General features: G+C 37.0%; 1 protein-coding gene across 2 annotated transcripts in view; it reads right to left on the bottom strand.

The window, feature by feature from the left end:
• The window catches only part of BRD7 (bromodomain containing 7), a 34,768-nt gene that overhangs the window by 11,084 nt on the left and 7,325 nt on the right, over positions 1-16,359 (bottom strand). For both annotated transcript variants that reach the window (XM_045989080.1, XM_045989081.1), the window contains exons 3-6: positions 10,006-10,135; positions 9,562-9,619; positions 6,445-6,589; positions 2,994-3,104 (exon numbers count right to left, since the gene is read on the bottom strand). In XM_045989080.1, the coding sequence (XP_045845036.1) occupies positions 2,994-3,104; positions 6,445-6,589; positions 9,562-9,619; positions 10,006-10,135 (444 nt within the window). The remainder of the gene's footprint in view (positions 1-2,993; positions 3,105-6,444; positions 6,590-9,561; positions 9,620-10,005; positions 10,136-16,359) is intronic.

The raw sequence follows: 16,359 nt of genomic DNA, 5'->3' as shown, positions 1-16,359 counted from the left end.
ACATCACTGTAAATAAATCTCTCCAAGAATATCTCTTTAGGATCTCTTTAGGATGAATTCCCAAAAGTGATACTGGATGCTAACTATATTAAAAAAAAATCCTAGAAGTGAAAACACTAGTTTTCATCAGGTTTTGATATTTACTGCCAAACTACTCTCCAGAGAAGTTTTATCAATGCATCTATCAATGTTTTAAAGTTTCTCTGAATCCTTATCAAACTGAATAGTATTTAAAAGAATGTGCCAATTTGATTTTTAAAAACATGTCTTATTTTAATATACACCTAAAAAATATTAGTGAGTATGATTATCTCTGGAACTTTTTGTGTTTTTCCTTGTTAACGTCACTTAGGTAATTCCTCGCCCAGCTCTATCTCGAGGACCTAAATCAGAGACTGGTACACTGCTAGTACCCAACAAATGGTGTTAAATGAATGAGCTTATGTCACGAAATTCTCAGTTATCTTTTTATTTCCACTTTAGAATTTTATAAAGCAGAACCTACATTAAGAACATTTTGGAATTTTATAAAAAATATAACACACACAAAATTAAGAGAATTAGAGAAATCTTCTAATTTCAACATAAATCATTGGAAAAAGCTGAGTTTGATTTTACTTTGAAAGTCTTTTTTTTAAAATAATTAAGATTGTCTCTGAATCAGCATACTATTTATTTTCCTCAATTTTACAACATCAAATGACTGAAAGGGCTTGACTCTTTGCCACAGCTAACACTCGCGTGCTTATACATGCATCCTGCACGGCTGCCTGGCTCCACGAGGTAAGGACTACCGAGGCCGAGCAACGTCACTCAGCATCTCGAGTGCACAGTCAGGACTTGAACTTTGATTCTAAAGCCACTGTGCTACAAAGAGTAGTCTGCATTATTCTTTGTAGTATAATGCAGCATTCTAGTATTTATCTAGGCGAGCAAAAAAGTAATTTGACTATGTCCACTCTTCATAAAAATGTCTACTAATAGTCGCTACTTGTGTGTAAATGAAAAAAATGATAAATGACTGCTCTATAATCTTTACACTGAGCATTCAAAACCAGCGATCTTTTAAAAAGACACCATTCATGGGAAGGGTGTGCTGGCCTCCCTTGGGAGTACCGCTATTAGAAGAGTTAACTCAGAAGATCTAAATTTAAACATTTAAAAATCACTGTTGTAAGGATCCCTCCCATTTAGGGTGGAGAGAACAGTCAACAGGAAGCTATAACACAGGATGGGTAGGGCTCCTCAACAGGAAGAGATCTGAAAAAAAGGAAGACAACAGAGAGAGAAAAGGGAAAGTGGAGAAGAAAGTTTATTTTCTGTGCTTCCAGCCATCCCACCCCCAATAAAATTCAAGAGATACCGGAATCTTTTGCATGTTATATTAACTATATTATGTGAAGAAAAGAAAATAATGGTAAATCAAAGTTGATAAATTTACTTGGGATACTGCAAATTCAACTGCTCCCCAAAATTTAATGTGCATATTTTGGAGTGACTAAAGACTACATCTGCAGGATGCACTTTCATTTCAAATGTAGTAACAAGCATTTGCAGATTTTTAAACCTGGAATATGGCTTGGGGCTGGATTGAGTCTTCCTGCAAGGAGTGGGATAAACATTTTATAGTCCCCTTTCCTTTGTAGATTTTGCCAAAGATGGGTAACTGGTTTACATTACAGTTTCTTAAGTCTGTAGGACTTAAGGGCAGGACCTGATGCCGCCTGAACATTAGGAGTACAAGAATCATCACCAATGCAAATGTTTTTACTTCCCAGTTAAATGGATCTGAGAATCATTGAGAGCCAAGTCCATATTCAGACATCCGCACACCAAGACAATTCTTCAAATATAAAACTGTGATACAGATGGTCACTGTAACAAGTGGGAAACTGTGTGCATCTACACATGACTCATTCCTACTCTCCTTTAACTCCTCTGAGTCTGGGCCCAAGCTCTTCATTCTGGTTTCTTCCTCATGCTTCCTGACTTATACCCCCACTCGTCTCTTCTTCGCAAAATCCCTCTCCGGTCTTGCTCTCCTTTCTCGTAGTCTCCTGCCTACCCTAGCTCTGAGAGCTGGCACCCTAATGCTTGCAATTATCTTGGGAGACTGCACTTTAAACCTTCTTCTACACACGTGGGAACACTGAGGCCCAGTGTGGTTCATGTCTTGCCCGAGGTCCACAACTAAGAGCAAGAGCTAAAACCAGAACTCCAACTTCCTGCCGTGGTAAGGCTCCAGGGTCATCTCAGTTCATTTCCCATCCTACTCAGAGCCATGAGTAAAACCTCAAAAGACACGACTTATTTTGTGAGCTCTCCTTTTCTCCCAGCAGGTGCACAGCGATGCTCTCCATCCCCCTCCCAACCATGCCTTTCATCAGTGGTTGTTCTGAGATGGCACTTAATTCTTTTCTGCCACTAACCTCTCTTTTGAATAAACTACCATGCTTATGCTGTCTCATGAAGTTTGATGATGAAGTGTCCCTCCCACCTCTGCTGCCTTGCTATGGTACCAGTTCTGGTCCTTCCAGGGAGAGTGCTCCTGTGGGGAGGTGGCAACGAGCAGGTTACTGCTCACTGGAATTCTCTTTGTAGTGGGGGGAGTTCCTACACTTCAACATCAAATTCCATCCTTTAAAGGGAAGTAGAGAGCTTTCCCCTCTAAAAGTCCTCATAATTCATCAATCAATCTTATCCTGGAATTCCAGGTGATGTTTCTTTCACAGCAAATATAAGAATACTAACCTATTCAACAGCCTCTCAATAAATATTAGTAGTGAATGCCAATATTTATTTGTATCAATTCCAAATGAGAATTTCCTGCTTCAATTTTCTTTGTATGAAAACTTTCTTCATTAAATATTTCCTACTTTAATATAATCTGCCTATAAAACTAATATTGTACTGGATCTTTATCGCTCTAACCAAAAAACAAAGGCATACAGATTTTATAACAGTTACTATTTATGACAAAGAATTTCCTTTACCTGGCTAAGAATTTTCATCCCTGAGTGCAACAGTTTCTTTGCAGCTTTATAATAAATGGTCTCAGGTTTGTTGTAAATCATAGCATTAGTACACATTAGTTTGAAGTTATCCTGCAGAGAGAATATTAAGGAGAAAAATGCTTTTAAAACAAAACAAAGCACCTTCTTGTCCCTGTTTGAAATCATACAGGTCCTTGAAAAATTAAAGCACGTAAAACCAACAAAAAACCGTGTCCTTTCCTTTCACTGTTTATTAAACAACATTAAAGCAATTTAGTAAGTTTTAAAACTAACAAAACAAATATTAAGTTAATTTAAATACTGCACTACAGGGCGCCTGGGTGGCTCAGTGGGTTGGGCCGCTGCCTTCGGCTCAGGTCATGATCTCAGGGTCCTGGGATCGAGTCCCACGTCGGGCTCTCTGCTCGGCGGGGAGCCTGCTTCCCTCTCTCTCTCTCTGCCTGCCTCTCTGCCTACTTGTGATCTCCTGTCTCTCACTGTCAAATAAATAAATAAAAATAAAAAAATAAAAAAAATCTTTAAAATACTGCACTACATTCGTTTCCAAATTCTTAAGACTTTTTTAATGAACTACATAAATGTTTAGATCCTAAGATGAAATTTAATGGATTTCTTCACTATAACCTTAACACACACAAAAAGAATTGGAAGAGAATACTTCTATTTAGTAGAATAATTAAAAAAAAATTGTTTTTTTTGAGAGAGAGAAAACGCGATCCAGAGTGGGTGGTCGGGGAGGGGGACTAGGGGAATGTACAAAGGGAGAGGGAGAGAGAATCCTAAGCAGGCTCCTTACCCATCACAGGGTCTGACGTGGGGCTTGATCTCATGACCCTGAGACCATGACCTGAGCCCAAATCAAGAGTTGGACCGGTAACAGAATGAGCCACCCACCCGCTCCTAGAATAATCTTAACTGAGTTCATGTAATTAAAAAATATTACTCCTGGTTTTAAAACAAACATCTTAAACTTCCATTTATGAATTAAATGATTTCAAATTTTGATGAAAACTGTGACAGGGCTAAATTATCACAATATTTTTTAGGAAATTCAAATTAACTGAGCAAAAATGTTAAAATATTTACACTAATTTTAAGTGTTAGCTATCATAAGCTAAACATAATTTACTGAATGCTGCAAAATCATGCCAATGTGAAATAAACAATACAACTTCAGAGTTGAAACATGTAATCGGAGTAGCCAAATTATCAAGACTGTACTTTTGGGTTAAATTTCAAACTACCTACATGTGCTGGAGAGCTCAATGCCACTGCATAGTTTCATGGTTAAGTAATTTTTTACACTGTATAAATGTGGCAGTGATTATGCCAAGGTCAGAGTTGGGTAAAAACCCAACAACAAAAAATTCCCTAAACGAAGTCTTCCTCCATATCCAAAATAAATATTCAAACCACACTATTTAATAACTAGTGATGATAGCTTAGGACACTTAAATAGAACAAAATAGGTAGACTTAGTATTATCTGAAAGCATATGAGAAGACAGACTCAAGGATCACAAGAAGTCTGGTATTAAAGTAGATGGAAGTACCTGTGGATCCTTGTCCCTGGCCAAATCTGTAGTCAATAAGAATTTGCTAGGTCCTGCATCTTCCAGAATGTGATGAAAGCCATTCATCCACTCCTCAAGCATATATATACACACCAAATCGAACACAAAATTTCCCATGTAATTTTAGCAGGTTCCCCCTTAAAGGCCCATCTGTAGCTTCCATCCAGAGGACCCCAGGTTAAGGACCCCGGCTATTGGTTTTCTGAAAAGCTTCCATTCCATTCAGAATTACTAAATATATATTTTGGGAAATGGGAGGCAATTGAGGAAGGACATCAGATAATTATTACTTATACCAAGAGACCACTGGGCCTCTAACCGGCAAGAGAAGACTGGATTATTACACTGATCTCATCTATTAAGGAAATGTGTAGATTCCATGAATCCTAACTGTTACGTGCTAGGCTTTACTGGGCTCTGGGGTAATGGCACTTGGTCATTCAAAAAGTTAAATAACCTTTCTGCATACTTTTCAGGTAATTAAAAAAAAACTGAACACCTTAATGAGCTGAATTGACTAATTAATATTACATCAGGCTATTGATTTTTTCCCCAAAGGAAAATGAAGTAATGTAGAAAACTCCGAAAAGTGAAAGTATTAGTGTATTTCGGTTAAAACAAATCTTAATAATCATTTGTGCAAAAACACGTAGGGCGCACATTTCTCTGCTCTCCTGTCATCATAAGAGAAAGATTAGAGGAAAACTATTCACTAAAAGAAAAAAAACCCAACCCTGTGAAATTTTTTTTCCACTAAGCAGTAAGAAGGTCAGAAATATGCTGAAATAAACCTTTCTAGCCTAACTTTCACCAGATGAGAAGTTTGGAAAGCTTCCTTTTCTGTGAATATAACAGAATGTAATCCAGGTTTCCAGAGTAAGTGGAATGTTATCTATGCATTCAAATGGATAGGAAAGATAGAATTAAATACTAGTTTTATTCATAAATCTCAACCGATTGATATGTGGATTAAAAAAAGGTAAAAAGATAATCTAACCAATTAGGGTCTACTACTTAGGTCAGATGAATACTACAAAGTTCATGTACAAAAAATAAAGGTAAAATAGGTATTATCTAAACCAGTTAAGTTTGGATGGTTTGATACAGAGAAAATTTTTGAAAACACATGGTTCCTTTCTTTGAAGGTCAAAATGAAAAGTATGCTGCCGAAATCAACATACACCACAACTACTTAAAGATGGAAAAACTTCCACTGTAACATCAGGCACACATCATCCTCTCGTCCCTTACGTGTTCTTCACTTTTTAAAAAATTCCCTTCCTCTCTTTTGAAGAAAATATGCTCAACAAATATAGCCAAATTGAGTTTGGGAAGCAACTGACTTTCATCAAAGAGAAGTGTAATTAATACTATTTCTGGACAAGCCAACTTCTCCTCTATTTGAGAGACATGCTACACTTTAGCTGTCTAGAAACAGAAAAGGAAACTACTTTGTCACAACTTTCATTTAAATATCAATTTTACCTGTATTGGTCTGAAAGGAAAAATTTGACATTTTTTCATTTTAAAGTTTGAGAATATATATTGTAGAACATACGAAATTCGAAATTTTTCTAAAATGCCCCCAAATAATAAAAAAGACAGCAGATGGCTTAGTTCTTCTGGTTTACTATCACCAAGCTCAAAAATGCTTTCTGAGACAGAAAAATACAAACATTTTGGATATTAAACTTAATTCTCTGCAAAATAAGAAGTCAATGAGAAAGCCTCCTATTACCATATATACAGACTTCTACCAAGACTGTATATATACAGTATCCAAGAGTTCGACTCTCAACTGAATAGTTACGTTACTTTGGTTAGTTTTCTAATCACAACATAAGTAACTATGGTTACCTTTAGTTCTTCTATGGACTGGTAATCATTGTTCTTAATCTTTTCTTTCATGGTACTAAAATCCATTGGGTGCTTAATGATCATGGAGTAGCCGGGAGCAATAAAATCAGTCACAGGAAATGAAAAGAAAGCACTTGGGTCTTTTCTGTGAAGATATGAAAAAGGCAGTTTTATTTCTACTGCAAACAAACCTACTGGTCTGGGTGCGAAAGTGAGAGGAAACATTTCAGTGCAGAAACAATCTGTAGTATGCTAATATGCTCTTCACTGCAAATTGAAGGAATGGTTTTATTTTTTAAGACTTTTTAAAAATTTATTTGACAGAGAGAGAGGGAGAGTGAGCATAGCAGGGAGAGTGGGAGAGGGAGAAGCAGGCTCCCCACTGAGTAGGGAACCCTACATGGGGGCTTAATCCCAGGACCCTGAGATGATCACCTGAGCCTAAGGCAGATGCCTAACTGAGCCACCAGGTGCCCCTGAAGGAAGGATTTTAAAGACTCATAATAACAAGGTTAAGATGTTTAACATACTAGCTGTACCCTTAAGACAGAGAATCTTTTAAAAATGCAGGCTAATAAATCTGTAGCACCTCCTATACAGGGAAAAATGAAACAAAAGACCTAAGACTAACTGACCAATGTCATGACTTTTGGAAGATAAGCACTATATATTTTTTTCAACCATAGGGGAAAAGATGGAAAGAATGGCTATAAATGCACACCTACAATCTTCCATACTGATTTATAACTGTAAGCTGTGGACTCCTGGTGGGCTACACAATTCACATGAGTATCTGTATTTTCTTAATCAGTGGCTCTGACTTTAGTGTGTGTAGGGGAGTACTCAAAAAAATGCCATTAAAAAGGTCCTCATATGACTCCCAAACTTAAGAAACAGTGCTTTCTATTGTAGGCTCTCAATTCTGGCTGTGCATGAGAATCAAGAGAGGAGCTTTAAAAAAAAATTCCAGGTTTGTGGCGTAGGGAGAACGCGGCTCACCTTAGACCCACTACATCAGAATCTCCTGGGAAGGAGGGTCTGTCCAGGCACTGGTACTGAGTACTGATATTGTAGTATTTGGGCTTGGTAATCCTAGTACTGACAGGGCTGAAGACCACTGTTTATGATTAGGTCATTAGATTGATTTTCTCCTCTGGAAATTTGGCAAAGCAAAGTTTTCTTACTCCAAATAATCATAACAATAAAAATGGTTTAAAAAGTAGTAATAAGGGGCACCTGGGTGGCTCAGCGGGTTAAAGCCTCTGCCTTCAGCTCAGGTCATGATCCCAGGGTCCTGGGATCGAGCCCCGCATCGGGCTCTCTGCTTAGCGGGGAGCCTGCTTCCTCCTCTCTCTCTGCCTACATGTAATCTCTATCTGTCAAATAAATAAATCTTTAAAAAAAAAAAAAGTAGTAATAAGAGCAACTTTCAGAATGTATTTACCATATGCAGGCCCAATAGAAGGTGCCTGATATATTTTTTTTTATCAAATCCTTACAAAAACCATCAAGGTGGTGGCAGCCTCACTTAGAGATGAGGAAACTGGGTCTCAGAGGTGAATTTTTTTGTTCTAGGTCATAAATCTGATAGAAGATAGAGCTGGAATCTAAACTCAGCTGTTTGTTTTTCCTTAACAGGATGCCTAGGCAGTGAGACTAGAAAATAAAGAATAAGCAAAATACCCAGTCTGTCTACAGTAGTTACTATGCGTAACCACACTGATCATCTCTGGTGGACTTCTTCAGAGCAAATTATCTATACCCACCCTTGAATCAGACATTTTAACAGAACCCTAACAACTACACCATTTACCAGCATTTGGGCTGAGGCGAAGGAGGAGGAAACACTAATGAGCATTCAAAAAATGTGGCTCTGAGTTCTAATTCCCAAAATGTTTGGAGAAACGTCAATATCCTTGGACTAAGAGAGACCTTTTCTTTAAAGATTTTATTTATTTATTTGAGAGCGAGAGAGAGATGTCACAAATGGGGAGAGGCAGAGGGGGAAGCAGGCTCCCACTAAGCAGGGAGCCCAATGTGGGACTCAACCCCAAGACCTGATTATCATGACCTGAGGTGAAGGCAGACACTCAACCAACTGAGCCACCCAGGCACCCCTAAGAGAGACCTTGTTAAGTGGATTTCTTTTAAATTGACATCATTAAGCTACATCCTAGTCTTATGTTACAAAAAATAAAACTTCAAAGGAGCCAAAACACTTCGAAATCATACAGTCTAATAGAGTCAGAACACCTACTGCTTACCTGTTCAAATTTGGGGACAAGTAATAAATGACTGACTTTAAGTGCAAACACTTGAGATGTAATTTTCTCATTTATCCTGTAATACCAAAAAGGGACAGAGGCCACTAACTTCTCATCTTAATTTCAAAGCTGGAGAGGTGGTGAAGAGGCTTTAACTTACAAAATGATTTGTAATGTGTTCTGAGGTTGACACAGGACAACCCAGTGAGAAGAAAGTTCACTAAGAGAATGCATACCCTCCACCCATGAATCCTCTGCAAATAATAGGTCTTTGAACTTAAAATTCAAATTCCGAGTAGAGACAGGTATCAAAAATATGTATTTTAATAAAGATGGAGTTATTTTTCCCCCTTTTATGAACTTAACATTGGTTTAATCTAGATACTGTAATTTTTAGAACAAAATTTTGCATGTAAGAAAGGGTCACAAATTCTCTTTAGTTTGTTTCTTCTTCCAGACTTAATAATTACTGAGTATTCACAGCACGATAAGCACTGAACAAATATATAGAAGGTATTTTCATCTATTAGTGAAGTGAAAATATCTGTATTATTTATTCCTGGTTTAAAGTTTCAACATCAGAAGTTACTTTAAAGAGAAATTTGCCATTAAGAGTATTATGTAACACTCTTCAAGTTGCCAGTTAAAACAAACCAAAGGAGAACATTTTAAAGTCAGCTTCTTAAAGTACTTTCTACTGCCAGGCAAAATATTTATCATCCACTTTAAAATCAAGTACATCTGGATTTAGGCCACAAAATGTGGCTTTAAATAATCAAAAATGGAGGTGGTTTGGATCCTATATTTCCCATTTTAATTTCCAAGTTATAAAAATGTTGAAAAAAACATTTACCTCTGTAATTGTCGCATCAGTTGATTCAAAGCTTCTTGAAGGGGCGTCTGTTCTACTTCTAAAGCAAAGAAAGGGAAAGAGTATTTTCAAAAGGAAGATTCTATAGAGTATTGTTTAGCTTATTTTCTATGAGTTATCTCATATCCATCATTAACTATCTCACACAGCAATTCTATTTCTCTTACAAATATACTGAACTATGAAAATTTCAACTCAAATTGAAGCTAATTAAAAGCTCTTGTGCAGTGACAGAAAAAAGAACACTTCAAAAAATTCAATTAAACAGCTTTTAAACTTAATTCAATTAATTCAATTAAAACAGCTTTTAATTCAATTAAACAGCTTTTAAACTTAAAAACTAAAAACCCACTTTCCCTGGCTACAACCCTTAAAAAATAATTTCAGCCTCCTCTTTCACCGAAGTTAATTCAGAGTTATTCCAACCTTCTTGTTTGGCTAAAGAGCTTGCAAGAGGCTTCTCAGGAGGCAAGTCTAATCTTACAGGGGCCTGGCACTGGAGGTCTTTTTCTGCCTCATTCTCCACGCGGTCCCGATCTCGCTTCTTTTTATCCTCCTAAATGGAACAAAGGGAAATAATTTAGAAATACTTCAGAATTAATACCATAAAAACAAATAATACTCATTTCATTGAAAAACAAAAAACAAAAAGATCACTCAGAAAAGATAGTCTTAATAATGAAATCTTAATGTATTTTACTGCCATCTACTGGAAAAGGAGAGAATCACAGTTCAAGGGCAAGGGCGGGGGTGGGAGGTAGTGCTTCTATATCCCAGAAATAACCAATTAGAAAAATAATTACTACTCACAAAAGATAGTGGAATAAGGAATAAATCTAATAAAAGATGCCCAATACCCTTTGGGAAAAATTATGAAACATTATTAAAAGTTCATTGTGGAAGACCAGAATAAAGGAGATATACCATGTTCATGAACTGAAAGATAATCAATTCTCTCCCAAGTAATCTATAAGTAAAATGTAATGTCAGTGAAAATTTAAGACAGAAGTTTTCATGAAATTTGACAAGCCAATCATAGAATTTATCTTGAAAAGTGAGTCATCAAGAATAATCTACACAATTTTGAAAAAAAAATCACAATAAGATGTGTCATATCAGATAGTATTTGTATAAAGTGATAATAATTAAGACAATGTGACCTGACAAACAGACCAACATACAGAGTCCAGAAATAGACTTGTGCACATAGAAAAGTCTTGTTATATCAGGGGTGGCATCATAAATCAATGAAAAAAGGGTAATGCTGGGATAACTGGATATCTACACGAAAAAGAAAATAAAATTAGATCTCTCCTTCGTATCATACACAAAAGGAAATTTCAGGTAGATTAAAGACTTAAATGTACAACGCAAAGCTTTAAAACTTCAGATAAATATAAGGAATCTTCATGACCCAAGAGTAGGGAAAGATTTTCTTACCCAGAAGCAAAGCCAAAACACTAGCTATCAATTGAGATAAAGTACTTCTAACACAAAAATCTCATATAAAGTATTAGCAAAAATCACAAAGAGCATTTACTCAGGTAAAATTTAGGTAAAAAGGAAAATGGGTAGAAAATGGGTAAAGGATATCACAGGTAATTCCTACAAGAAACCTGAAATCAAAAAATATGAAAACAAGTTCAAGCTCTCTAGAACTCTGGGAATTATAAATTTAAAAACTAGAATGCATTTCATATCTCTGATTGACAAAAATTAAAATGCCTGAAAATGTCAAATCTTGATGAAAAGTAGAGAAACCAGGCTCTCATACCTTATAGATGGGTGAGTAAATAGGTATAATCACTAGAACAATTAACAATATCTAGTAAGGCTGATGATGCCTTTACCGTACTACTCAGCTATTCTATTCTTGGGTATACACCCTAAAGAAACTTCCTTTCACACAGTATACATGAAGGATAGGTATAAGAATACTTACTGCCACACTCTGAAATAGTAAAAAATTATGAACAATCCAGTATCTACCAAAAGGAAAATGGATTAATAAATTATGAATATTTAGACAGCAGGCAAAATTAATAGCCTAAAGTTACACTGTATCAAAATGTATGTTAAGAAATATAGTTTCTAGAGACAAAAGCTGAAAATAAGTGTTACTAGTTTTATAGTTTGAAAATGCGTATATTATTCACAGATCTATGTAGAAGTAGTAAAATTACAAAAACAAGTATGCAAGCGATGCACATGAAACTCATGAAAATGGTTCACTCTAGCGCAAGGAAGAGAGGAATGAGATTCTGGAAGAATACGCAAAAGGCTTCAACTGGATCTATACTCTAATTTCTTAAAAACAAAAACAAAAACCCCAAAACCAAAAAACATCAAGCAAAAGGTACAATGCTGAAATCTGCTAACGCTGGGTGGTTGGTATCCAGGTAGTTTTTTTTTTTTTTTAAAATTAAATTTCTAATAAAATTGTCCAAAAATGTCTGTTTTATGCCTCTGAGAATCAAGATTTTCCACAGGATCTTATCAACTCCAAAACTATTTTCTTGGCTTATGTCCTCATTTATTGTCCTAGTATCTAGGGCAGTGGTTCTCAAAGTGTGCTGCTTGATCAGCACCATCAGCTAGGAAATTGCTAGATGTGTAATTCTGAGTTCCAATTAGGTTTTCAAGCTTCAGTGCACATCAGAATCACCTAAAGAGTTTGCTGAAACCTTATTATCTTGGCCCTCTCTCCAGAATTATCCATCAGGTAAGTCTAAGGTAGAGCCTGAGTATTACCAACACATTTCCAGGCCATTAGGGTGTTGCTGCTATAGGAATCACACTGAATTTCACTGATACAGGGCTTCCCTTCTAAGGGTCCAAAGCATCTAATACAGAATATATGACTGGCTTAAAAGCTCCAGCTTTGAGCTCTACCGTTCCCTCTCCACTTAAAATTCTGATTTCAACCTTATTTTCTTCTCCTGCGAATGTCGCTTACTAAAGGTTACAGAGATGTAAAACCAAAAGTTAACACAGTTATGCTCAATAGTTTGTGCATTCTGCCAGTTACATATAGAGAATGAAACAAAAATACTAGAGCCATTTAACTTCAGGTAGCCAAGGAAGAGGGTTTAGTTACAGTTTATAAATGGGCTCAGTTTATAAATGGGTTTGCCACTTACTAGCTATCAGACTGTAGATAAACTATAATTTTGGAGGACTAATTTTCTTATCTCTAACATACACAAAAAGGGCACCTGAGTGGCTCCATTACTTAAAGTTATGCTATAAACTGCACTCATCATGCCCTTGATCTCAGTTACTATTGAGCTGACTGGTGTCTGTTTTTTATGGCTTCGTGACAGACTCTGGAGCAGCAAATCTTGACTTTGGAAAGTTTGTACCTTTTGCCCAGAAAACCTGGCATGAATCTTTTGTAGGCTGGCAGGTTTCCACCTGTTCAATGGAAAAAGACCCCCTAGAGACCCAGATTCCTTCCTAGTAAACCTATATTAGGGAGTGAGGACAGCTTGGAAGGCAAAGCACTCTCCTAGGTGGAAAGAACTAGGGCCATAGTGCCAGGAATCTAGAGCAGGGGTTGGCAAACTTTTCTGGTAAATGGTCAGATAGTATATAATTTAGTTTTGTGGTCCATAAGGTCTGTCACAACTACTAATCTTTGCCACTGGCATGAAAGCAGCCACAGACAATACATAATGAATGAGTGTGGCTGTGTTCCAATAAAACTTTATTTATAAAACCAGGTGGCACTGGCCATGGTTGCTGATGGTCTATGGGCTCAAGTTCTTGCCCCAGCTTCACCCTTTACACACTCTGTGACCTTCTTAGGCAACTCCTTTATCACAAGGCCTCTTCATCATCCACAAGATATTTAACTGCTGATTTTATTTATCGTAGAATGTCAATGAGATGGTGAAATGAGGTCAAGTAATAGAAAAATTGAAAAAGTACCAAAGGAAGGTACTACCTGATAACTTGATCTTGTCAGCCTGGTCTACAGTAACCACCTTATTTTCAATGACAAGAGAATAAAGCCTTCTGGGCTAGGGTCCAAAAGGGAATATAAAAACCTACACTTAGAAACTACCCTAAACTGAATGGAGATACTATAATGTGTTACTGGAAGATTAGGAATTAGGAGACCTGGCATCTAGTTTACCAGAATGTGATCTTGAACAGGTTACCCCACTCACTCACTCTGTTTCATTTACAAATCAAGACGCTTTGAGCTCTACAGTTCCCTCTCCACTTAAAATTCTGATTTCAACCTTATTTTCTTCATGATTCAGAATACAGTATAGAATCTTCCTGCGAATGCCCCTTACTAAAGGTTACAGAGATGTAAAACCAAAAGTTAACACAGTTATGCTCAATAGTTTGTGCATTCTGCCAGTTACATATAGAGAATGAAACAAAAATACTACAGCCATTTAACTTCAGGTAGCCAAAGAAGAGGGTTTAGTTACAGTTTATAAATGGGCTCAGTTTACAAATGGGTTTGCCACTTACTAGCTATCAGATTGTAGATGAACTATGTAATTTTGGGGGACGAATTTTCTTATCTCTAACATACACAAAAGGGGCACCTGAGTGGCTCCATTACTTAAGTGGTCTGCCTTTGGCTCAGGTTATAATCTCAGGGTCCTAGGATTGAGCCCAGCCTTGCTTCTGGCTCCCTGCACTGTGCAAAGTCTGCTTCTCCCTCTGCCCCTCCCCTGGCTTGTGCTCCCTCTTTCTCTCAAATAAATAAAATCGTTAAAAAAAAAAACAAAAAAACACACAATAGTACCTCAGAAGATTGTTTTGAGGATGAAATAAGATAGTGTATGTGAAATTCCAGTGAAGTACTTACTCACAGTGTTCACTCATTCATTCATGTATTCAGCAAATAAATGAGGTTCTACTGTGTGGATACACACTGGTGGATAAAACACACACAGCCCTGCCCTTAGGCAGCCAAGAATGTTAACAAGAGACACACATTGAACAACTCATTAAAAAAACCCAAACAGATTTCATGGGGAGAGTAACTGTCGGGTGAATCTAATTTAGACTGGACAAGTGTGGGAAGGCTTCTATAAGGAAGTAACATCTGAGCTGAGATCTGAAGGACAGAATTTAGCCAGGCAGTGGGAGGGGGGTTGGGGGTGGGGTGGTGGAAAGAGCATTCCAGACAGAGGAAGTATCCTCTGTGCAAGCAGGTCCAGGCAACAGAGGAACCATGGCTTTCTGTTAACTACAAACACACTGGACTTAATTTCAGACTCTAATTTATTCGCAACTCAATGGCAAGTTATTCCTTTGTGAATGACACTTTTGAAGCAAATCTCTGTTCATATTATGATTCCAACACTCACTGTACTATGTTACAAACACATCTGCCTCTGTCCCTGGAGTTCCTCGTCAGTAGGGTCCCCTGTCATTTTCAGCTCTTGTACCCCCAAGCTCAACAATGCCTAACATATAATACTTGCAGAATTACAGGGAACAGCATGAAACGGGAAAGTGAAATATGCAAATTAACAGCTGAAGTCCTTAGTTTTAAGGCCTGTCCTCCAGGTTGACTACTTTTGGAGATCTAGATCTAGATACAAAGATCTCTAACTATATTCAAATAATGCTTCCAATGTGCAAAATAATTCCAGAACTTCCCTGTAACAGGTGATTTTAGAATGTAATTGAAAAATCAGTCTTACTACTTTGCAGTGATGCCTCATTCCGGCAAAAGAGCATCAACAGATTGAAAACAGCATCTGCTGCACAATTTAGTCATTAGGTCTCCTTTGTCTTCCCCCAGTTTCCCAAGACAAAATGAGAAACACTTTCCTCGGGACTCCCAGAACACTTTATTTATACCTCTGCTAGAATTTACCAGGCCATGAAATTTATCTATCCTTTTACATCTGCTTTCCCAGCCCAACTCTGAGCTCCTCCTATATGGCAGGAACTGTATTTTATTAATTTTCCTCATTTGAATCTAGTACAAAGTCTGGCACACAAGATGTGTCTGGTAAATGTCTGCTGAATAAATAAATGAATAAATAACCTTTCCATCAGAGAAGCAACATTCCTCTTATGCTTTTAGAGTCCTTCCTTCTGTAGTGGCACAGTTAGCTCATTTGGAAGTGTGACTCTTGATCTCAGGATCATGGCTTCAAGCCCCACATTGGTAAAGAGATTACCACAAAAAAAATACATAAATAAACTTTAGGGGCACCCAGCTGGCTCATTTGGTAGAACATGTGATTCTTGACCTCAGGGTTGTGAGTTCAAGCCCCATGCTGGGTACAGAGATTACAAAAATAAAAAAAAAAAGAAAAAAGGTTAAACACACACACACACACACACACACACGCCTCAGGAGGAATCCAGAGTGGGAGGATTTTCTGCCATGAGATCCTGGGTGTGGCAGATGTCATACCAAACAAATCAATGAGTTGTTTTGACCGAGTTTTCATTCTGTTTAATTATAGTCATTCATTTCTTCTCTCTGGTTAGGAGCTATCTCATCCTCTATGCCCCAGCTCAGCAAAACAATGAGATACTAACAGGACCTATCCCACATCTGTTATTTGTAAGAAGACAGTAAACATGATGGCATACAATAAACACTCAAATGTTGGTTTTGGGTATGTATCCCCCTTGGGATCTAGTTTAGTGCTTTAATAAAATAGGTGCTTATTGGAATTTATTATATGATGGCTTAAAATTCTCACTAAAAGTTTTAACCTCAGCTTTATAAATACTTTATACGTTAATGTTTATGATTTAAAATTTTTAAAAGATCTCTCATTTTATCCT

The sequence above is a fragment of the Meles meles genome, chromosome 19 (genome assembly GCF_922984935.1).
Source record: "Meles meles chromosome 19, mMelMel3.1 paternal haplotype, whole genome shotgun sequence".
In the NCBI taxonomy this organism is placed as follows: domain Eukaryota; kingdom Metazoa; phylum Chordata; class Mammalia; order Carnivora; family Mustelidae; genus Meles; species Meles meles.
The sequence above is the reverse complement of the archived record's forward strand: the minus strand, read 5'-3'. Positions and strand labels throughout refer to the sequence as shown.